This window comes from Pelmatolapia mariae, linkage group LG7 (genome assembly GCF_036321145.2).
Source record: "Pelmatolapia mariae isolate MD_Pm_ZW linkage group LG7, Pm_UMD_F_2, whole genome shotgun sequence".
Taxonomy (NCBI): domain Eukaryota; kingdom Metazoa; phylum Chordata; class Actinopteri; order Cichliformes; family Cichlidae; genus Pelmatolapia; species Pelmatolapia mariae.
The window spans coordinates 62,074,107-62,099,160 of record NC_086233.1 but is presented as its reverse complement, the minus strand read 5'-3'; the positions used below and the strand labels follow the sequence as shown (position 1 = coordinate 62,099,160).

The window sequence follows — 25,054 nt, the reverse complement described above, 5'->3', positions numbered from 1 at the left end:
TGTGCATTTCCCTGCATTTTCCTGTGTAGTTTCCCTGAGTCTCCCTGCATCTCCATTTCTGGTCTTTTGTTAGTTTTCTCCAGTTTAGGTAATCCTTAGGTTCGGTGTCATGCCCACTGCGTTTCTCTTTGTTTCACCTCCCTAATAAAACTCACTCGCATCTAAAATCTGCCTGCATCTTGGGTCTTTCATTAAATTACACACAGCCTGCCCTGCTAGTCGTGACAAAGACAGCGACAGACAGAAAATCAGCAGAGGTCCAAAAGCAAGCAGAGAAGCAGAAGAAAGGTGATGTAAATATTCAACCCAAAAATGAAACAGCTCAAATGAAAAAGTCTGAAAAACTGTTCCCTAAGTCATTCTTGTTCAAGCACAACTCTGTTGCTTGTGAAGCTTGCACACAAGAATTTCACTTGCATGTGCTGTACCAGTGTACCTGCACATGTGATGTGACAATAAAAGTGATTTGATTTGATTTGACAAATGGAGGGAAGATTTCTCTGAGGATGACCAAAGAGAGGCTCAGAGCCTGTTTGTGAAGTATGGGTACAATGTTTTTCTGAGTGATCGCCTCCCTCTGGATCGACCTCTTCCAGATACCAGAGATCCTCGGTACAAGTTTTATTTTTCAGGATTTTAATCTTTCGTTCTCTCTTGTGTACATGCAAAGTTAAAAACAAAAATCGAGACAATTTAGTCCACCCAGTTTATTTCTTGCTAAAATATTTCACCTTTCTGATCAAATACAGTGGTATTTCATATCATTCTTTTTAATAAATAGGTGTTTGAAAAAGAGTTACCCCAAGGACCTGCCAAGTCTCAGTGTGGTGCTCATCTACCTGGATGAAGCCCTGTCTGTTCTCCAAAGAGCCCTGCGCAGCATCATCGACCGCACTCCTAAAAACCTGCTGAAGGAGATAATAATGGTGGATGACAATAGTTCTAATGGTAAGTCGTTTATTTTAAAAACAAACTCTAATTATAGAGTGCAGACTGATAATGTACCTGTTGTCTTATGTAGGGGAGACCGGGGATAGCTATAACGTGGGTCAGTTGTAACACTTCTAATTTCTCCAATCAGGGCTAAGTTTTAAATCATGTCATGTCATGTCATGCCCAATTCAGTTCTTCTATCACTTGTGAAAAATCAGCAGCCTTTGACAAACACGGACAATTTAAGAAGAAAATAAACTAATTTGTATGCCAAAAAGTAATTTTTTTGACTTTATTTCATTTTCTAATAGCATTATCTGCTTTGCAGTTAAACTCATCAAACTTAAATTATGTTATTTGTATGTCTATGGGGATATATTCTGTGCATGTCTTTAGTGCTAATGTTTTAGCCGTTAGCTGTAATGTTAGCTAGATTGTGGCTATAAGAGTCTGGGTCAGTTGTAACAACAACAACTGTCTGGGTTAGTTGTGACAACCATGCAAATGTTACAACTTACCCCACTATTAATTTAACTCATATTTTTTTGTTTTCTTTGAATTACAGTATGCCTAGGTCATGGAAAAGAAAGACTGACTGAGGGGTGCCTCTCAGTATTTTGGAGAGAGCATCAGCTGGGCATAGATGGCGGGCGCAGCTACAGGCGGGTGGCGTGGTGAAATTGTTTGGTGATTATAATTAATTTTATGTAATTCTAAGTATAGATCCTGCCTGGAATTAGGTAATAGTAACAAAGGTAAAAGAATAAACAAAGGATAGATATCTAAAAGAGGAGAAAATGACAAAAATGAAGAAAATCGAAGAGGATTTGGAGGAGATCAAGCTTTCACTTAATTCATTGTCGACGGATGTCGAGAAAGTAATTAAGCAACAAGGATTACTTACGTCTCTGATGGACCAAATTAAAGAACTAAAAAACTTGATTACGGAGAAAGACAAGAAAATCCAACTCTTAGAAAGGAGAGTGGACGAGTTGGAACACCAGACACGACTTGAGGATGTCATCACTACTGGTCTGGAAACCAAACATAGGAATTACGCGAGAGTCATCGAGACTGGGATCGTGTGTAAAAACTGGTGGTGATGAGCCCCCGGTAGAGGAGCTGCAAACACTGGAGCGGCAAGTTGTGGAGTTTTTTGCGAGCAAAAAACTTGCCCTGCACAGTAACTATGCTATACCCTTCCCAGAAAGAATGGTAAAGCACCTCCAGTGATAGTAGTGAGATTTGTAAATCGAAAACACAAAACTGACTTACTGAGGCAGTCCAGACAACTGAGAGGAAGCGGAGTATACTTGAATGAACATCTTACAAAAAAGAATGCAGACATCGCCAGACAAGCTCGCATATTACGGAAGGAAAAAACAATCCAAGCAACTTGGACGAGAAACTGTAAAGTGATGATAAAGCTTCATGGAACACCAGAAGAAGCTAAGGTCATCACGATTAAGGATCTCGAGGAATTGGATATATATAAGAGATAATACTACTGGAGTCGACTGTATGGAAGAGGACCAGAGTCAGGTTGTAATTTGGACATGGGACTGTGATAAGATCACCGGATTTTCTCTTTATGTTGGTAGACAAATGCACGACTGCTAATGTTGTTTCTTTTTTTTTTGTTTTTTTTTGTGAGAATAATAGTCATTTAAAGAATACTCATTTATAATGAGCGATGATTTAGATTATAAATGATATGACTTTGAAGCCAATATTGATCTAGAAGGGAATGTGCTTAACACAATTAATGAGACATGTGAATATTATACGGAGGAGCAATTTAGAGATAACGTTGATATAAGTAATATATTTTCTTTAATTCATTTTAATTGTAGAAACCGCTATAAAAATTTTGCTCCGATTAATGATTTTTTTGCATAGTTTGAGAGGCAAATTTAAAGTAATTGCTTTATCTGAAACATGGCTAGATGAGAAAAGGGGCTTTGATTTTTATATTGATGGGTATGAGTTATATTACATAAATAGATCTAATAAGAAGGCAGGAGGGGTGGCACTTTTTGTTAACTGTGATCTGAAATGTAAACAACTTAAAGATATGTCTATGGTTATTGACGACTTAATGGAGACTGTTACAGTAGAACTAGAAATGGAAAGGAGAAGTAATATAATTGTTACGTGTATATATAAAAAGCCTGGAACACTGACAGAAAAATTTATAGATGTAGTGGAAGATTTATTAAGTAGGGCTAAGGGAAATAAGACTTTCTGTTTGTGTGGGGATTATAATATTGATTTTCTATAAGAAACTAATCACAAGATGGCATCAGACTTTTTAGAATTATTTCTTGGAAATGGATTATACCCTCTGATTTCAAAGCCGAGTAGAATAACGGATACATCAGCAACATTAATTGATCATATTTTTATTAATAGTTTAGGGAATAATATTAAAAGTGGCCTCATCATAAATGATATAAGTGATCATTTACCTGTTTTGTTTTTTGTTTTTTTACCTTAGATTACAATATGAGAAATCGTAAGGAGCAGGAGGAAGAGCAATTGGACAGATGTATAAGGATAAGAAATGAGGATGCAATAAATAAATTTAGACATGATCTCATAGAAGAGGATTGGAAGGAGGTTTATGTAAATGATGTTAATGTCGCATATGATGCATTTTTAAATACTTATTTGGCCTTGTATGGAAAACATTGTCCACTGGAAAGAAGAAAACTAATTTTAAACCATGGATAACTAAGGGGCTAGTAAACGCGTGCAAAAAGAAGAACAAACTATATAGCGATTATATAAAACTCAGAACAAAGACCGCTGAAATGAAATAAGTCTATAAAAATAGGCTAGTATTAATATTGAGGAAGGCCAAGAAAGAATACTATAACAAACTATTTCAAGAAAAGAAAAATAATATAAAGGGTATTTGGAATATTTTCAGAGAGATATTAGGCAATAAGAATGTTTCCTTAGATTTGCCTAAGTATTTTTATAAGGAAAATAAGATTATAAAGGACATGAATGAAGTGGTAAATGAATTCAATTCCTTTTTTGTAAATATTGGCCCTAATTTGGCAAATCTAATTAGAAAACATGATAAGTTAGAACAAAAGGTGAAAGCAGAGTAGTTAAGTCTATATTTTTAGCTGATATCAGTGAAAAAGAAATTGCAGCAATTTTAAACAAGACTAAAAATAAGACATCTACTGATTGCGATGGTTTAGATATGGTTAAAAAGTTAAGTTAGTTAAAAAGACATTGGACTGTATAATTACTCCTCTTTGTTATATTTTCAATCTTTCATTCCATACTGGTGTATTTCCTGACAGAATGAAAGTGGCAAAAGTGATACCTCTGTATAAAAAGGGAGATAAACATAGTTTTAACAACTATAGGCCAGTGTCACTTTTGTCACAGTTTTCTAAAGTACTTGAAAAACTGTTCGTGGAAAGACTTGATAGCTTTATTGAAAAACATCAATTATTAAGTGAAAATCAATATGGATTTCGGAAAAATAGATCAACGGCATTAGCACTGATGACTACTACTGACAATATTTCATGTGCAACAGACAATAATAAATATACAATAGGGGTATTTATTGACTTAAAAAAAGCTTTTGATATGCTGCAACTTTCTATTTTGATTTCTAAGCTTAATACTTATGGGGTGAGAGGAATTGCATTAAACTGGTTAAGTAGTTATCTAGAAAATAGGTCCCAGTATGTGCATTATTTAGACAATTCCTCTGAAAGACTGAAAATTGAATGTGGGGTTCCTTAAGGTTCTGTTTTGGGACCAAAACTTTTTAATTTATATATAAATGATATTTGCGATGTGTCCAAAATGTTAAATTTCGTTTTGTTTGCAGATGATACAAATTTTTATTGTGCTGGGGATAAATTGAAAGAATTGGCTGAATTAATGGTTTCTGAAATGGAAAAACTAAAAAAAAATGGTTTGATGTAAACAAATTATCTTTGAACTTAACAAAAACGAAATTTATGATTTTTGGAAATCGGATAAAAGAGGATGAAATAATTCTGTCCATTGATGGAGTTCCGATTGAGAGAGTTACTGAACTCCGTTTTTTGGGGTTAGTGTTGGACGATAAATTAAAATGGAAATCTCATATTGAACATGTTAGAAAAAAGATGGATAAAAATATTTATATTTTGGGTAATGTCAGAGATATACTAGATTATAAGGCAATGCGTATTTTATATTTCTCACTAATTTTCCCCTATCTCAGTTATTGTGCTGAAGTATGGGGGAATACATATGCGACTTATATAAATCCTCTATACTTGTTACAGAAGAAAGTGGTACGAATGGTTCATAATGTTAAATATAGAGAACATACAAATGTTTATAAAATCGAAATTGCTGAAATTTGAAGACTTACAGATATTATTATTCATGTTCAAGGCAAGAAATAATACATTACCTCTTAAGTTACAAAGTTTGTTTGTATTGTGTTCAAGAAGTGGGGACAGTAGAAGGAAGTTTGACTTTAAGCTGTATATTGCTGATTATACTGATTTGTTGTTTAGTTTTGCATTGTTACATAAAGACACACGTTAGAGGGTTTTTTGGGGGTTATTGGCGCCCTCTTGTAAGAATAATTGGATTGCAGATAGGGGGCAGGTGCTAACAAGAATTTATTCTTGTCTATTTTTTCCTGCTCCTTTCCACCCATGGGTGCAGTGTTATATTAATGGGAAGGAGGATCTGTATGTAGGAAACGTGTTTAGTATGTTGCTTTGTTTTTTTTTTTTGCTTGTTTTCTCTTCTTTTTCTCTCAACAGGTGATCCAGGAGATTTTTTTTCTTTGTCTTTGTAAGTGCCCTTTCTCACTGTCCCTTTTCCCTTCTGTTTTTCTTTTCCTTCCTCTCTTTCTTTCTCCCTTTCCTATCCCCCAGTCATGTCTGTCCCATCTGTAACAACTGAAAATAAAATAAATAACAACAAAGGTTGATCAAATGGACCAATATGGCAATGCCATGATGATCCATTTGGCAAAATAAATCCATTTGGTATCCTTGTTGGTCTTCAGACAACAATTCTGACGGCTAAAGAACCAAATGGGACAGTGTTTAGCTCCTAACAAATTTCGACAAATTTAACATAACGGTCCAACCGATAAAGTCCCAGACTTTTTTGCGACCACTTCACCAGAACAGACTCTAACTGTTCAGTCCAAATTTCTAACCCTAACTTAATTTACAGGTAGCCAAACAAGCGCAGATAGGAGACTCTAACTCCTAGCAATTTCGAAGGTTCCCAAGTTCTTCCCGGCTGTCGGCCGTACTATCCCTATTCGCCGATAGGTCAAGGGTCAGCGTCCTGCCCAGGCGCAAGCGTTACCAAGGAGAAAAATGCGCTTCTTAACAGACGCCGCTGTCGTCCTAGACAAATTTAGAATAATTTGAACCAACACTCTACACTCCCAAACAGGAGTAAGATTCAGGCAGACCTATCCTTTTGGACATAGGGGACTCTAACCCACAAAATGACCATCACAGAATAGAGCCACTGACCAATGGGACTCTAACCCACAAAATGACCAAATTCCCTACTTTCTACGTGAGACTCGAACTCACTTTATTTCTTTTCCTTTTCCTTTATTCTCTTTGACTCAGTACTGTCACTTTATCACTTTCATTTCATTATCATTACTTCAACTTCAGTTTCCATGAGATTTTCACCAAAATCAAAACAGACATCCACCAGTAATTTCAGTGAGTAGGCTTTTAATTTTGACATGCCCAATGTGACACCTTTTGGAAATATATTTCAACAGGCAGTGTCTTACCTTTAAATGCCCCGGGGAATGCCTCCTCACTTTCACCACTGATTAGCGTCTGCCCGTCTAATCACCACGGACCCCGGATCTCTCCACCTACACCTCCAAAATCCCCCTCAACCACCGGACGAGCCCCCAAATGTTAAGATTCATAAATTGAGGGGGATTCCAAAATAACGACCACTGATCCGGCCGGGTAAAGTTAGACGACATTTTAATGAATACACGCAGCGTGGAGCCAACACTCATCAAACAGTCACATATGCGAGAGATGCGGGACTGCTGCGTGATCTGCCTCACAGAAACCTCACAGAAACCTGGCTATCGGACAAGGTACCGGACTCCGCAATACAACTACCGGGGTTCTCTGTGCACCGCGCGGACAGGTCACAGGAGCTTACTGGGAAAAGCAGAGGCGGTGGTGTATGTTTCATGATCAACAACAGCTGGTGTGATTATGCGAACGTGCACCCGGTCAAATCTTTCTGCTCACCGGACCTGGAGTACCTGATGATTAAGTGCCGGCCATTCTGGCTACCGAGGGAATTCACAGCAGTGATTATTACGGCGGTTTACATTCCCCCACAAGCCGACACTGACCGAGCACTCAGGGAACTGTACAGCGCGATCAGCAGTGAGGAAACCGCACACCCAGAGGCGGCGTTTATCACGACCGGGGACTTTAATAAGGGTAACCTGAAGAAAGTCTCACAAAAACTCCACCAACACATCCATTTCAGCACTCGTGGAGACCGGCTTCTTGACCACTGCTACACCTCTTTCCGGGATGCATACAAAGCCCTCCCCCGCGCCCCATTCGGCCAATCAGATCACCGCTCCATCCTGCTTCTGCCCGCCTACAGGCAGAAGCTGAAACAGGAAGCTCCAACCCTGAGGGCGGTGCACCGTTGGTCGGACCAATCGGAGTCTACGCTGCGGGACTGTTTTGATCACGCGGACTGGGAAATGTTTCACGTGGCTGCTAAAGACATTGATGAGTACACAGACTCAGTCTGCGGATTTATCAGAAAATGCGTGGAAGATGTCGTCCCATCCAGAACAGTTAAATCCTTCCCAAATCAAAAACCCTGGATTAACAGAGATGTTCGCACAGCACTGGCGGCACGGAGCACCGCTTTTGCCTCTGCGAACACATCGGACTACAAACACGCACATTACCAACTCCGGAAGACGATCAAAGCAGCCAAACGTGAGTACAGGGACAAGGTGGAGCAACATTTTGACAACCCTCGGAGTATGTGGCAGGGACTAAACACGATCACAGACTTTAGAGGGAAAACCAGCACACCGCAGACCACGGCCTCTCTGTGTGAGGATCTAAACGTATTCTACGCTAGATTCGACACAGCGAACACCACGAGACCGGACAGTGTGCGCACCGCGGATGACGTCAGTGCGCACACTGTGTCTGAGGAGGATGTGCGGAAGTGCTTCAGGAGGGTGAACGCACGCAAAGCTACTGGTCCGGACGGGATTCCCGGCCGCGTCCTCAAGTCATGCGCGGCTCAGCTGGCTGGAGTGTTTACACACATCTTCAACCTTTCCCTCTCTCTGTCTGTAGTCCCAGCCTGCTTCAAAATGGCCACCATCGTCCCTGTACCCAAATCCTCCACCATCTCCTCATTGAACGACTGGCGACCCGTAGCCCTGACCCCCATCGTGAGCAAATGCTTTGAGAAGCTGGTCAGGGACTTCATCTGCTCTGCACTACCCGACTCACTGGACCCTCTACAGTTCGCATACCGCCACAACAGGTCCACTGATGATGCCATAGCCCTGACACTCCATGCTGCCCTGTCACACCTGGAGAAGAGAGACACGTATGTGAGAATGCTGTTTGTAGATTACAGCTCAGCATTCAACACCATCGTTCCCTCGAAGCTGGACAGGAAACTGCAGGATCTAGGACTGAGCAGCTCCCTCGGCAGCTGGATCCTTAACTTCCTGTCTGACAGACGCCAAGTGGTCAGACTGGGCAGCACCACCTCATCCCCCATCACACTGAACACTGGTGCTCCACAGGGGTGTGTACTGAGCCCTCTCCTGTACTCATTCTACACCTACGACTGCATGGCCACTAACAACTCCAACATCATTGTGAAGTTTGCGGACGACACTACAGTGGTGGGTCTTATTACCAACGGTGATGAGACGGCCTACAGGGAGGAGGTCAGCGCCCTGACCCACTGGTGTCAAGACAACCATCTCACCCTCAACGTCGCAAAGACAAAGGAGTTGATAGTGGACTTCCGGAGATGCAGAGGAGTACACACCCCCATCACCATCAACGGCGCCGCTGTGGAGAGAGTGAGCAGCTTCCGCTTCCTTGGTGTACATCTGGCTGAGGATCTTACGTGGTCAGTACACATAAACAAAACAGTGAAGAAGGCGCAGCAGCGCCTCTTCTTTCTCAGGAGACTGAAAAGATTCGGCATGAGCCCCCGCATCCTCAGGACCTTCTATCGCTGTGCCATTGAGAGCATCCTCACTGGATGCATCACCACCTGGTACGGCAACAGCACCGCTCACAACCGCAAAGCTCTCCAGAGAGTAGTGCGGTGTGCTGAACGGATAATTGGAGGTGAGCTTCCCTCCCTCCAAGACATCTACAGGAAGCGGTGCCTGAGGAAAGCGGGGAGGATCATCAAGGACTCCAGTCACCCCAGCCATAAACTGTTCAGACTACTACCATCAGGAAGGAGGTTCTGCAGCATCCGGTCCCGTACCAGCAGACTGAGAGACAGCTTTTTCCATCAGGCCATCAGACTGCTGAACACTTCATAGACACCTCACCCTCACTACTGGAACTTCAACATTATGCACTCCATACTGTATATAAATACCACTGTTTTGCACATACCAACCTCTGTATATTTTATATATCTTATTTTATTGTTTACTTTATTTCATTTGTAAAACATGTATATACATACTATATACACACTCAAACACACACACACGTAGAAAAACATATTTAGTATACACATTCAGTAATGTATATACCTTTACATATTGTACATATATTTATTACTTTTTAGATTAGCCATTTTTATATTTTGCTTGTTTTACATTATTGTATTTTGCACAACTCTGTTGCTTGTGAAGCTCGCACACAAGAATTTCACTCACATGTACTGTACCAGTGTACCTGCACATGTGATGTGACAATAAAAGTGATTTGATTTGATTTGATTATGCACGCACAATTTTGCAATTGCAAGCAAAACATAAGATTAACTTTTACCTATATAACTGAGTCTATCTACAATGTGTGTGTGTGTATGTGTCAGCCTCTGCTTGCACTTTGTTTCACCTCTCAGCTCCCCAGCTAGACCTTGTAACCTTTCCACTAGACAGAAGGCCAGCACGTACACAACTGAAACTGTATGTGTAATTTCTAGACTAAATGTCACACTCAAATGATGTTACTCAAAATGTAAACGAGACTGCTTAACTCTTAAAACTTAAAACTTAAAAACTTAATCAAAGCTTAATCAAAGATATAAATGCATAATAAAATAACCTGCTCAAAATACTTGCACTCAGACTCTGCTTTCAGTTTCACTTTTGCAAAGCATACTCTGCACAAGCCTGTGTCTCCTGTCAAGACCTTGTAGGCCTAAAGTTAGACCTTCTCTTCTATAAAATAATGTGGCCAGGAAGTACGTATTCAGATTATAAATTTAAATCTCAATAACAGACAAAAAAAAAAAAAAAAAAAAAAGGAAACGAAACACTGTTGAACCATGTGTGAAATAAATAAAGAAATGAAATGATGTTAGAAATCAGGGCAAGTCCAATAGATCTCTGGTAAAATTGTATGGCATGCGCCATGTCACTTTGTACTGATTTTGTAAAGAGAGGAAGAAGCTGGAAGAGCAGGGATCAAGGGAACTCCCACGTGTAGGAGAAAGAAGGTCTTCACTGATGAACAAGAGAAAGAATTAACAGAATACCTGATGAGAGCTGCAGATGCATTTTATGAACTATGTCCACGTGAGGTAAGCAGAGGAAGTGATAAAGGATAAGACAAGGGGAAGTTAGAAATTTGTAATGGTGGCAATTTAAAATATAGTATATCAGAAATACTAACATATTTCGTGATTAAAATTACAGGTAAAAGAACTGGCATATCAGTGAAACATGGATGCAAATATCCTAAGTGATGGGACACATTCTCAAGGGCTGGACAAGACTGGTTCTCAGCCTAAATGAAACTAAACCCAACTTTGTCCATTAGAAGTGCAGAGGCTACAAGTCTGGCACGGGCCACCAGTTTTAATAAACACAATGTAGCAATGTTTTTCAAAAAATTTGATGAATTACTAAAGAGACACAACTTAACTGCAAATGACATATGGAATATTGATGATACTGGTATAACAACTGTGCAAACCCTGGACAGAGTGATTGCAAAACGTGGCACTAAACAAGTTGGGGCAATGACATCAGCAGAGAGAGGTTCACTGGTCACCCTTGTATGTGCAGTCAATGCCATTGGCAACACAATTCCTCCAATGTTTCCCACGCATATGTTATGCAGACCACTTTGTCAGAGATGGGCCAGTAGCAAGTATTGGCAGTGGAAATAAATCAGGATGGATGCAAGAAAAAGAGTTCCTCATCTTTCTGAAGCACTTTGCAAACCACACCAAGGTCAGCCATGAAAAAAAAAGTGATTCCTCTCATGGATAACCACAGTTCACACCTGTCAATTGCAGCCATTGACTTCTGCAAGAGCAATGGAATTGTGATGCTCACATTTCCCCCTCACTGCCGTCACAAACTCCAACCATTCGACAGGAGTGTTTATGGCCCACTGAAAAAGATGGTGAACAGTGCAAGTGATTCCTGGATGAGAATGAATCCAGGAAAGACCATGACAATATATGAAATACCAGGTCTCGTCAGGACGGCACTTCCAGCAGCAGCTACGCCAAAAAATATACAGGCTGAATTCCAGTGCTGTGGAATTTGGCCATACAATCCAAACATATTTGAGGAAAGTGACTTTGCTCCATCACAGGTCACAGATTGTCGTTCTCCAACAGTCCATATGGACATTTCTCCAGCTGACCAACAGTCCACTCTTCTTGCTGCTCATCTCACCACTCCTCCAGATGCTCACATCTCCAGTCTTCTAACTGACCTCCAAGCTGCTCCCTCATCAGGCTGTGATGAAAACCCACAGACCTACTTGGGCTTTAACCCAGAAGATGTGCGACCCTTACCAAAAGCTGGATCTAGAAAAACCCCTTTAATGGGAAGAAAAAGGAAACAAACAGCAATACTCACCGATACACCAGTTAAGATGGCCCTTGAAGCAGACCAGAGAAGGAGGACAATAAGTTTCCCAAAGAAGAGGCTGTGCCAGAAACAAGGCAAATCCACTTCCACAAATCTAAAACAATCCAAGCTTTCCACATCACGAAAGAAAAATCTGAAAATGAATAACACTGAACAGGACAACACAGATTCCTCAGATGCTGTTGAGAATTTCTGTATTGTGTGCATGGATAACTTCAATAACTCAAAGCCAGAAGAAGCTTGGGTTAAGTGCCTGGCCTGCACTCTGTGGGCTCATGAGGCCTGCACTCCAGGGGTGCCATACATCTGTCACCACTGTGATTCTGATGGTGATTAAAAACTTGACAAAAACACATGCAGATCAGTTGATGAAGTTGGTCCAAAGCTACATTTTTTTCAGCTTCATTATTATGTTCAAATGTTAGTGCAAGAGTTGTAGGTTATAATGCCCACTGAGCCGATGAGGCCAGACTCAATGAAGGCCAAACAAAATGATTTAAATATTCAGTTGGTGAAAAGTTGCCTTTTTTTGTTAGAATATGTTCAAAAGCTATATTTCTGCACTCTGTCAAACACTCCTACACACACTCACACACACACATATAGCTACATAAATGTTGATAAGTGCATTCAGGTGTTGAATAAAAAAGATTACATGTTAAGATTTTCTCAGTACCCTTATTTCATTGTGTTACATCTCACCCCAGGGTATGTTACAACTAATCCAGACTATGGGGTTAATTGTAACATTTCACTCTTTGTGTTACAATTGTCCCCGGTCTCCCCGACATGCCTCTCACATTCCTTTCCTGTTTATGTCTACCAGTTCAAGCTAATCATCAAAAGGTAACTGAAGATTATCTGTTAGATGCACAGTACACTTCTAATCATTCACAATATATTTACAAACAGATAATTACAAAGCACTGAATCATACTTGGTCTCTCTAATCAGTTAACCTTTAAAACAGTGGTTTTGCAAATACACTTTTCCTGCAGAAGCTGTGACATGTCACACATGTTTGTGGTCAAACTAGTTTTCTTGCTTGGTTCATTTAAATTGATCCATCAATCCAGCCAGTTAGCCATTCAGTTTCGTTTGCTTATCCAGTTCAGGTTCATGAGAGGGCTGAAGCCTCTCCCACCTGTCATACAGCAAGAGACAGTGTACACTCGGAATAGGTCTGCTGTGATAAACCACGGCAGACCCGGTAACATTTCAATGCTTTTCAGCATGCTTTATTTCACAGTTGCTGTTAAACACACACGAACCGGCACAGCTTTCCCTCTGCCAGCCGCACACATCACCAACACAACAACTCAGACTGAGCAAAGACTTCTAAGTTGGAGAGGCATGATAGTAGATGCCATGCAGGTGCGTCCATCTCACCTGCAGCAGCATCGCAGACCACGCCCCGCCACAGTCGCCTGTCTGTTGCAGTGCCAAAGTATAACTCACTGACTATAGTGTCAATGACCCATCCAAAAACCCTGGGAAAAACAAAAAAACAAACAAAAAGTTCTATGAAGGATCTTTTTCTTTCTACAATTCAGAAAATCTGAAGGGTGACCTTGATATGTATCTGAAGTCGCTTGAGCAGGAGAACCCTAATCTCCGTATTGTGAGAGTGAGGCACAGTGAGCAGAGAGGTCTCGCTTATGCCAGAGCATCCGGGTGGAGGGCTGCTACTGCTGACGTGGTGGCCATCGTGGACGCACACATTGAAGTCCATGAGATGTGGTAGGAACATGACAAAAATACATGTTTTCATTCACTTGTTCATTCCACTGATTTGAGGCCATAGGTGGCTGGTGTCACAGTTTCAGAATAAACTTGCTGAGATTAACATGGCTACGAGGGGCGATCGTGGCTCAAGAGTTGGGAGTTTGCCTTGTAATCGGAAGGTTGCCGGTTCGAGCCCCAGCTTGGACAGTCTCGGTTGTTGTGTCCTTGGGCAAGACACTTCACCCGTTGCCTACTGGTGGTGGTCAGAGGGCCCGGTGGTGCCAGTGTCCGGCAGCCTCACCTCTGTCAGTGCGCCCCAGGGTGGCTGTGGCTACGATGTAGCTTGCCATCACCAGTGTGTGAATGTGTGTGTGAATGGGTGAATGACTGGATATGTAAAGCGCTTTGGGGTCCTTAGGGACTAGTAAAGCGCTATATAAATACAGGCCATTTACCATTTACCTTCTTTAACACACACAAGCTTTACACACAGTTGCAACTTCCCAGTAACCCACTGAGCAGTGATCTCTGTACAACTACACGATGGTCTTCAAACCAGATTTACTGAGACAGTAATTAACTTGTGTTATGGTGCTGGTGGTGATGATGCAGATGCTGCTTAGACAATCTTTTTGTCAAAGAATTATTTTTAAAACAACAAAACGGCATAATATCCCAACCCTGTGCATTAGTTAAAAGGTGATAAGGTGGGTGTTGCATTTGAATAACAAAAGAGATCAAGTGCACTGAATACTAAATGCGACAGCTGGGTGTGTGCTTTCACTGAAGTATTTAAGGGTGTGACTTCTACTTATTATATGTAACATTTTTTGAACCACCACCTTTTCTTTTTCCCCCTCCTTCATACAGGGCTGAACCTCTGCTGACACAGATTAAAGCTGACAGAACTGTGGTGGTTTCCCCGGTGTTTGATAAAGTCAGCTTTGATGATCTCAAGGTTACTAAATATTATCCCAGTGCACACGCCTTCGACTGGGCTCTGTGGTGCATGTATGAGAGTTTTACACCCGAGTATTACAAACTTAATGATGGTTCACTGCCTGGCAAGTAAGTTCAAGTGAAATCAGTGTAACCAACATAACAGCCTTATTATCGCTATCATTATATTTCAATTTATTTTTAATTATAATAACAATATACAGTAGTTGTAAAATAATTTCTCTTCTTTGACTTTAGGAGTCCATCTGTCATGGGGATCCTGGTTGCTGATAGAAAGTTTCTGGGGGAAATTGGAGTCCTTGATGAAGGAATGAAAGTGTATGGTGGAGAAAATGTTGAGCTGGGAATTCGTGTGAGTAAAGATCACATAGAGTTATAAAATTCTCTTACATAATAATGATTTTAAAGAATAGTTGTGGAGCTGGACCTGCTGGATTTTGTTAAAGTGAACAGGTCATTTAAAATGCCTTTTTTTACCCTTGCACAGTCATGAGTGATCAATTATATAATTTTTAATTTGACGCTGTTCATGTAGGTATGGACATGTGGAGGAAGCATTGAAATTGTTCCATGTTCCAAGATCGCCCACATCGAGAGGGCCCACAAGCCCTACATGCCTGACCTGGGTCCTGCCATGAAGAGAAATGCCCTCAGAGTTGCAGAGATCTGGATGGATGAATACAAGCACAACGTTAACTTGGCTCAGAACATCCCATTTGAGGTGTTTTGAGGCATTGACACAAACAGCAAATTATGTTTTCTCTAAAGGATATTTCATTCTCCTGTTCACAGCATCATGAGGAGATGTTAGGCTTTGAGTGCTCTTTGTGTTTTTAACATCGACATTTAAGGAAAATCTTTCTTTAGATTCTTCCTCAGTCACAATCTATGAATCGATTCACATCTCTTACTTTGTTCCTGCAGAATCATGGAATTGACATAGGCGACATTTCAGAGAGGAAGAAACTCAGAGAAAGGCTGAACTGTAAACCTTTCAAATGATACCTGGATAATGTGTATCCTAAGCTGGATCCCTGGGACGACCTACTCGCATATGGAGGAGTAAATTTACTTTTCTCTGTTCCTTAGTATGTTTGTTATAGTCGAGTCCTGCGGGATGTGTGGGAATCTGTGTGTTTCCATGATTTGCTTTTATCCATCATATTGACAGATGAAGAACCTTGATGGTGGCATGTGCCTAGACCAAGGTCCAGTACCAGGTCACACACCTATTGCCTACACCTGCCACTATTATGTTTCTCGAGTAAGTGAAGTAGCGACATGTTTGTCCAGAATCATGATTATCAGAGGTGCATTCGTAAAGCTAAGATAAAAACAAACAAACAAACAAACAAAAAACACCAACAAAAGTCAACCATTTTTAAACCTTTGTGCAAATGCATTTGTGTATGTGCAGTGGCATTAAGATAATTTCTTGTCCACAGAAACACAAAGTTGCTTAAACTAAAGTTCCTTCTTTGCTACACACTGGTTGAGATCAAGAAGCATCACAAAGGTACAAATGTAAAACAAATGAATGGGACTTCCAGAAAGTGATGTTTAGTTTTGCAGTCCTGCTGGAAGCAGTCCAAAGTGGAATAGGGAAATATTCCTCAAGGAGGGCGGAGCCAAATTCAGATTATGTGTATTTATTATGTATGTTAACAGACAAAGGTACAGATGCTTATGATCATCTCCTGTGGTCTGAAACCCTGTTGTCTGTTTCATTTGTTTGACTTTTTTACATCTTAATATCATTTTGACCTTTGTCTCTTTTATCTTTTAAGTTCACATATTATCGTGGAACGGGTGAGCTCTACATTGGCGGCTGTCATATAAGTACAATGACAACCGTTGTTTAGCTGACATAGGCACAGAAGAAACTGAGCCTGGCCTGTACAACTGTAAGGAGGCTGTGCAGAAAGGAATGGGGATATACTGGGACTTCACTCAGGTACTACATATTGAAATTGTTTTTTTTTTAAGTGAGGTTTTTTTTAAAGTCATGATATGTGGACCACAATTATGGTTTACTGCTTCTCAGAAGAGGTTGAATGACCTGAGTGTGACTACATGGCTACAGACAGACAGACAGACAAAGAGATACCTGGAAATTATAAACCAGAAACTTCTATTACAGGAATATACAGGTCAAAGATGGCAAAATCAAAACACAATCAAATCCTTTGAAAGTGTGGTTGAGCTCTGCTCATAGAGTAGTGGAAAAATTAAACCAGGATGCCCTCTTGTGGACATTATTTCATTTTCCCTAAAATATTTTCAATGTCAAAGTTCTCATAAAAAAAAATCTAAAAATGAAATGTGAAAAATTGAAAATAGTTTATACAAAATGAATTAATCTCAAAGTTGTTATTTTTAATAAATATCCTAACAATTTAATTATTTTCTGCCAAAGATTTTTCGTCCGTAACAGAGCAGCAAACTTTGAGACTTTTTCAAAATTAGAAACAAAGTGACGCATTTGAAATCCTAGCAGGATGTTTCCAATTACCTATGCCCTTACTAGTAGTGGCATAAATTACATTGCCTTTCAATACAACAGCATACCTCATGCAGCCACACACTGTACAGCAAACCTGTTTTGTTTGTTTTTTTCAAATCTGTTTTCCGCAAATACATCTTCACATATTCTGTCCCAGTACACACATAATAGTAAAATCATGCTTGAATATCTCAGTTTTAAAATGTTTTTTTCTTACTCAGTTTCAGTTCCAACACAGATCATAGGACATTTTTTGTGTGTGTGTGTGTGTGGGGGGGGGGGGGGGGGGGGGGGGGGGGCTAATTTTAATTAGACATTTGTTCTGTCTGGTACAAGTTTGAGGGACTTGAGTTTCCAGTATTTCAATAGGTATTACCGATGCAGTCTTAAATAGCTCCCCCGACGAGGCTGATCAGCTGCAGGTGCGTGGCATGATCTTCAGGTGTGGCCAGCCATCTGGTAGGGCCAGAGACAACAGACGTTGCATGTTACCCAAACAATTAACAGCCAGTAAAATGAAAATTACAATATATTCAAAGTGTATGTTCACAACAGTTGTCTATTCATTGAGCAGTATGTTAAAAATGAGGGTGTGACATGGAAATCCTGGTGTTTTATTAAAGGAGCTGTGACATCAGCGCACACAAGGATCACCTGTGTCTTGAATGGGTGGGCAGGGATGCCAAAGAGTCTGCCCATGTAGAGTTAACCCAACCGTTTTATACTATGCAAAGTAGATATAAACTAGTCAATCCCGTCAGGTCAGTAGCTGAGCTTTGCTGTACGTGTTCTCTGAGGTGCTATTATCTTGTTAGGCATTCTATGTATTATCACTATGAGGGGAGCGTGGACAAAGCGGCCATTCTATTTATTGGGGACCATAGTGGGCCTCTTGTTTTTAGGCATGTTTCTGAAGAACGGATACCAACCTGGTGTGGATACCCATAAAGATTTGGACACACCACGTATGATCAAAAGTTTATCCAACCTGGCGGCAAGCATCAGCAATCTAAGTGAGTTCTGTCACATATTAATATTAATTATGATTTCATGGTACCTATATTATTTGCACCACAAATAAAAAGAGATCCAGTAGTAAAAGGAGTTGAAATCTTAAAAATAAGTTGAGAGGCAGTAAAGGGTATTGGCTACACATGTACTGAAGATGTGACAACAAGTTTTTAGAATATTTATTAATAAAAAGAAAGATAAAAATACAAAAGGCAGTCATGGAACAAGAATATGTATAGTTATTAAAAAAAAAATAAATAAATGGCTTTTAACTGAACTTTTGTTATTAACGACAGATGAGGTCAAATTATAACAGGTGTTTGTACCTTTACTATAAATGTGTTTTATGCTGTAATTTTAGAATTATTTTATGCATTGTGTTTGTTTTGTTTAGTAGGAATATTAACTGTTCCATTTCCTTGATCATGTTTTTGCTCGTTCTTTTCTACTGAAGACGATGCACTCAGACGTTTTGAGAAAAAGCAGGATGTCATGCAGCAAAAGTTGGAAGAGGACAGAGACAGACACAGAAAACCAGCAGAGGTCCAACAGCAAGCAGAAAAGCAGAAGGGAGGTGATGCAAATATCCAACCCCAAAATGAGGCACCCCAAATGAAAAAGCCTAAGAAACTGTTCCCTAGGTCATACTTGTTCAAGAAATGGGGGGAAGATCTCTCTGAGGATGACCAGAGAGAGGCTCAGAACCTGTATGAGAAGTATGGGTACAATGTTTTTCTGAGTGATCGCCTCCCTCTGGATCGACCTCTTCCAGATACCAGAGATCCTCGGTACAACTTTTACATGATTTTAATTTTTCATTCTCTCTTGTGTATGTGCAAAGAAAAGAAAATCCAAATAACTACGTCCACCCAGTTTATCGCTTGCTAAATATTTCATATTTCTGAACAAATACAGTGGTATTTCATATCATTCTTTTTAATAAATAGGTGTTTGAAAAAGAGTTACCCCAAGGACCTGCCAAGTCTCAGTGTGGTGCTCATCTACCTGGATGAAGCCCTGTCTGTTCTCCAAAGAGCCCTGCGCAGCATCATCGACCGCACTCCTAAAAACCTGCTGAAGGAGATAATAATGGTGGATGACAATAGTTCTAATGGTAAATTGGTTATTTTAAAAAAACAACTCTAATGATTGGCCATACAAATTACTGCAAGTGAGTGCAGACTGATAATGTACCTGTTGTCTTATGTACACACCTCTCACATTCCTTTCCTGTATATGTCACCAGTTCAAATTAATCATTGGAAGCCAACTAAAGATTATTTGTTAAATGTACAAAACCCTTGTAATCATTCACAAGCTAATTACAAACAGCTAATTTAAAAACTCTGAATTACATTATAGTTGATCATTCGGATCAGTTAACATTTAAAACAGATACACAAATACACTTCTCCTGCAGAGAAGTGCACTGATTTGACTACAAACATACATGACATGTTTGTAGTCAAACCAGTTTTCGTGCTTGGTTGAAGCTTCCGAAGCCTCTCCCAACTTTGATACAGCTAAAGACAGTTTACACCCTGAACATGTCGCCTGTCTGTTGCAGGGCAGAGATTGAAATCACTGACTATAGTATCACTGACCCAGCCGAAAATCCAGGGAAAAGCAAAACAAAAAACAAACTAAAAACAAAAAAACAAAGAATAATTTTCTCTTTTCCATTCAGAAAATCTGAAGGGTGACCTTGACATGTATCTGAAGTTGCTTGAGCAGGAGAACCCTAATCTCCGTATTGTGAGAGTGAGGCACAGTGAGCAGAAAGGTCTCGCTTATGCCAGAGTATCCGGGTGGAGGGCTGCTACTGCTGACGTGGTGGCCATCCTGGACGCACACATTGAAGTCCATGAGATGTGGTAGGAACATGGCAAAGTTCATGCTTTCATTCACTTGTTTAGATGTTATACGTTCTGTTATCAGGACATTTTTAAAACATTTTATCATGAGTTTAACAGATTGCAGTATAGAACACATCTATAAATCATATTTCTGACATAAGTCATGTGTTTCCTAAATACAAACTGCCACCAGTGATTTGAGGCCATAGCTGTGTCACAGTTTCAGAATAAACTTGCTGAGATTAATATGTTTACCTTCTTAAACACACACAAGCTTTACACACAGTTGCAACTTCCCAGTAACCCACTGAGCACTACAACCATTGAGCAGATTGACTGAGACAGTAATTAACTTGTCTAATGGTGCTGGTAGTGATGATGCAGATGCTGCTTAGACAATCTTTTTGTTAAAGAAATATTTTTAAACAACAAACTGTCATAGTATCCGAACTCTCTGCATCAGTTAAAAGTTGAACAGGTGGGTGTATCTTTTGAAAAATAAGAGATCACGTGCAGTGAACATTAAATGCAACAGCTGGGTGTGTGCTTCCACTGAAGTCTTTAAGGGTGTGACTTCCACTTATTATGTAACATTTTTTTAACCCCCCTTTTTTTCCCGTCTTTCATACAGGGCTGAACCTCTGCTGACACAGATTAAAGCTGACAGAACTGTGGTGGTTTCCCCGGTGTTTGATAAAGTCAGCTTTGATGATCTCAAGGTTACTAAATATTATCCCAGTGCACACGCCTTCGACTGGGCTCTGTGGTGCATGTATGAGAGTTTTACACCCGAGTATTACAAACTTAATGATGGTTCACTGCCTGGCAAGTAAGTTCAAGTGACATCAGTGTTTAACCAACATAACAGCCTTATTATCTCTATCATTATGATATTTTCATTTAATTTTTAATTATAATAATATTATACAGTAATTGTAAATTATGGTTATCTTCTTTGACTTTAGGAGCCCATCTGTCATGGGGATCCTGGTTGCTGATAGAAAGTTTCTGGGGGAAATTGGAGTCCTTGATGAAGGAATGAAAGTGTATGGTGGAGAAAATGTTGAGCTGGGAATTCGTGTGAGTAAAGATCACATAGAGTTATAAAATTCTCTTACATAATAATGATTTTAAAGAACAATTCAGTCATGAAGGATTAAATATGTATTTTTTACAGTACACTTTTTTCATGTAGGTATGGACATGTGGAGGCAGTGTTGAAGTTGTTCCATGTTCCAAGATCGCCCACATCGAGAGGGCCCACAAGCCCTACATGCCTGACCTGGGTCCTGCCATGAAGAGAAATGCCCTCAGAGTTGCAGAGATCTGGATGGATGAATACAAGCACAACATTAACTTGGCTTGGAACATCCCATTTGAGGTGTTTTGAGGCATTGACACAAACAGCAAATTATGTTTTCTCTAAAGGATATTTCATTCTCCTGTTCACAGCATCATGAGGAGATGTTAGGCTTTGAGTGCTCTTTGTGTTTTTAACATTGACATTTAAGGAAAATCTTTCTTTAGATTCTTCCTCAGTCACAATCTATGAATCGATTCACATCCTTTTCTTTGTTCCTGCAGAATCATGGAATTGACATAGGCGACATTTCAGAGAGGAAGAAACTCAGAGAAAAGCTGAACTGTAAACCTTTCAAATGGTACCTGGATAATGTGTATCCTAAGCTGGATCCCTGGGATAACCTACTCGCATATGGAGGAGTAAGTTTACTTTTTTTCGTGCGGGTACCTTTATGTTTCCATGATTTGCTTGTATCTATCTTAATGTTCTCCTGATGACAGATGAAGAACCTTGATGCTGGCATGTGCCTAGACCAAGGTCCAGTACCAGGTCACACACCGATTGCCTACAACTGCCACTATTATGTTTCTCAAGTAAGTGAAGTAGCGACATGTTTGTCCAGAATCATGATTATCAGAGGTGCATTCGTAAAGTTAAAATAAAAACAAACAAACAAAAACACCAACAAAAGTCAACCATTTTAAAACCTTTGCTCAGCTTGAGACTGCTTCCAGTGCGGCTGGTATTTTTAAATCACACACAGGATGTCCAATTCCAAGCAAATGCATTTGTGTATGTGCCATGACATTAAGAGACTTTCTTGTCCACAGAAACACAAAGTTGCTTAAGCTAAAGTTCCTTCTTTGCTACACACTGGTTGAGCTCAAGAAACATCACAAAGGTACAAATGAATGGGAGTTGCAGAGAGTGATGTTTAATTTTGCAGTCCTGCTGGAAGCAGTCCAAAGTGGAATAGGGAAATATTCCTCAAGGAGGGCGGAGCCAAATTCAGATTATGTGTATTTATTATGTATCTTAACAGACAAAGGTACAGATGCTTATGATCATCTCCTGTGGTCTGAAACCCTGTTGTCTGTTTCATTTGTTTGACTTTTTTACATCTTAATATCATTTTGACCTTTGTCTCTTATTTTTTTTAAGTTCACATATTATCGTGGAACGGGTGAGCTCTACATTGGCGGAATCAAGGCACATAAGTACAATGACAACCGTTGTTTAGCTGACATAGGCACAGAAGAAACTGAGCCTGGCCTGTACAACTGTAAGGAGGCTGTGCAGAAAGGAATGGGGATATACTGGGACTTTACTCAGGTACTTCACAATAATGTTTTTTTAACCCATGTTCTTTTAAAGTCGGAATATGTGGAACACAATTATGGTTTCCCATATGGAAAAGATATATATAAATCTTATAAAGTTTGTATCTGTCTTGTGTGAAACTTGTATGTAAAGTATACAAGAGTGAAAACACATATAAGATCCCTTGAAAAATTATATAATGAAACTTGTATGTTTTGGATACTTACTAAAAAAATATATGAAACTAATGAGAAAGTGGCCACTTTCATGAGTAAATCATATAAGTTTTTACTATTTCTTTTCCATATGGGTTACTATTTCTCAGAAGAGGTTGAATGAACACCGTTTGTCTCCTAACTAAACAAACTGTTACATTGAGAACCATGGAATAGGAATACAAACAGGCTTACAAACACAGGTGCTCTCACCTGAGTACCTGCCTGTATACAAACGGGTACTCACAGACACACGATCTTGGTTGGCCGCTGCCCCTAAATATATCATGCATTATCAGTCTTGCATGCTGCTTGGTAAAATTCAGTACTTATTATTTACTGTTACTCATTAGTGATGTGTCGGTCCCGGCTCTTTGAAGTGAACAATGCGAGCCGGCTCCTTATTGGGAGCCGTGGGTTTTTTTTCTTTCTCTCACCCTCTCTCGCACTTTTTTTCCGCTTCACTCCACACACGAGCCTTGTGCTTTGCGCTGGGCAGAGGGGGCAGGGGCGGTATATTACGCTCGCAGTAGCACAGGAACAGAGCGGGAGGGAGAGAGAGAGAGAGAGAAAGAGAGCCAGGGACAACAACGTCACATTAGAAAGGTATAGTAATCATCCACAACTATTTTCAGTTGCAGATGATAAAGGATTCAGAAAGTTTATTCATGCAGGCCCATATGACAGAGAATGTGCATCTTCTTTTTCATGTCTTAATTTATATTTAATTGTGCTGTGGTTTGCAGTGTTTTGTGTTGTTTCACTTTAAATTTGTTTAAAAGGAAAAAGCTGAAAATTTAAATAGTTAAAAGCTGAAATGTAAATAGTTGGTTTTTGTATTATATGATTTATTTTTTACATTTTATGTGGAGTGAATAAATAAAAGTATATTTACGGTGGCCCCTAGAGACAAAGCACATACAAACTCTAAAACACGTAAAAACTCCAAAACACGTAAAAACTCCAAAACAAATAAAAACTCCAAAACGCGTACAAAACACAACAGAAGTGCTCCAGGATGCTAGGCGCAGTGTTGAGCTTTTGTTACCTAGTGGCTACACAAGCCAGGAAGTACCAACGACCGGATTTGGTGTGTGGTAGTAACAGGTAAATGAACATTTTTTTTAATTATTTGAATATATATGAGTGCAAACAATACACATATGCTTTCAATTGTGTAATTTAAGTGATCTAGGTAGCTCTGTTTTGGAAGTTCAGTTAACGCTAGAAATGTGTTTTGGAATTTGTACATACTTTTTGGAGTTTGTGCGTGCTTTGTCTCTAGGGGCCACCGTATATATTTATATATAAACATATATAAATAAAACCATGTTTTTTTTACATTAGTAATTGCTTTTGTGCATAATTTTATATTGTTGTTAATAATAAATTAATTAAAGCAACAAAACCACCTAAAGAGCCAGTTGGGAGCCGAAAGAGCCGGCTCTTTTTAGTGAGCCGAGCCGAAAGAGCCAGTTCTCTAAAAAGAGCCGGAAACCCCATCGCTATTACTCATCTTATGTTGGTTGTTGCCGTGATTTCCCTACTGTGTTGTTTTGTTTTTTCTTGTTTTTTTCAGCCGGTTCTCTAACTGGTTTTTAGTGTCTTTTCCCTCTCTCTCTCTCTCTTCTCTATTTGTCTTTCTCTCTCCTTTTATTAATTCTCTTCCCGACTTTTTTTCTTCTTTCTCATTTCCATCTCCCGCTCCTATCTGTTCTGATTGTAATGAGTTAAAAGTAATAAATAAATAAATGAATAAATAATAAAGATTGAATAAACTATGACAATCAAGTGGTACAGTAGAGCAAAATTCATAATGATCCACTTGGGAAAATAAATCTGTTGGGCATTTTCTTGTCCTTCAGACAATGATTCTGATTGCTACAGATCTTGACAGGGCAGACAACGAAAATAAATGAATAAAAAATTAAATAAAATCAACAAACTGGCTGAATTTATAACTCTTTGTGTTTTCTTTCCAAGGGCAAAGAACTGAAGAACAGAAAGACAAAGAGATGCCTGGAAGTTACAAACCAGAAACTTCTACTGCGGGAATGTACAGGTCAAAGATGGCAAAGTCAACACATAACCAAGCCGTTTTAA

General features: G+C 39.6%; 2 protein-coding genes across 2 annotated transcripts; both read left to right on the top strand.

Moving 5' to 3' along the window:
- Nucleotides 1–326: 326 nt before the first annotated feature.
- LOC134631863 (probable polypeptide N-acetylgalactosaminyltransferase 8) lies at nucleotides 327–16,958 on the top strand. The gene is given in 12 exon segments (XM_063480421.1): nucleotides 327–372; nucleotides 483–612; nucleotides 782–948; nucleotides 13,612–13,798; nucleotides 14,654–14,851; nucleotides 14,981–15,095; nucleotides 15,279–15,464; nucleotides 15,668–15,805; nucleotides 15,915–16,007; nucleotides 16,531–16,570; nucleotides 16,573–16,715; nucleotides 16,827–16,958. Coding segments are annotated over 12 exon segments (1,575 nt in total).
- A 1,123-nt stretch (nucleotides 16,959–18,081) lies between these two features.
- Nucleotides 18,082–25,054, top strand: LOC134632505 (probable polypeptide N-acetylgalactosaminyltransferase 8). Its single transcript, XM_063481237.1, has 11 exons — nucleotides 18,082–18,259; nucleotides 18,712–19,045; nucleotides 19,205–19,371; nucleotides 19,945–20,131; nucleotides 20,745–20,942; nucleotides 21,079–21,193; nucleotides 21,309–21,494; nucleotides 21,698–21,835; nucleotides 21,917–22,009; nucleotides 22,578–22,748; nucleotides 24,935–25,054. Exons 1-11 carry the CDS (start codon nucleotides 18,082–18,084, stop codon nucleotides 25,052–25,054), a joined length of 1,887 nt encoding a protein of 628 aa, XP_063337307.1.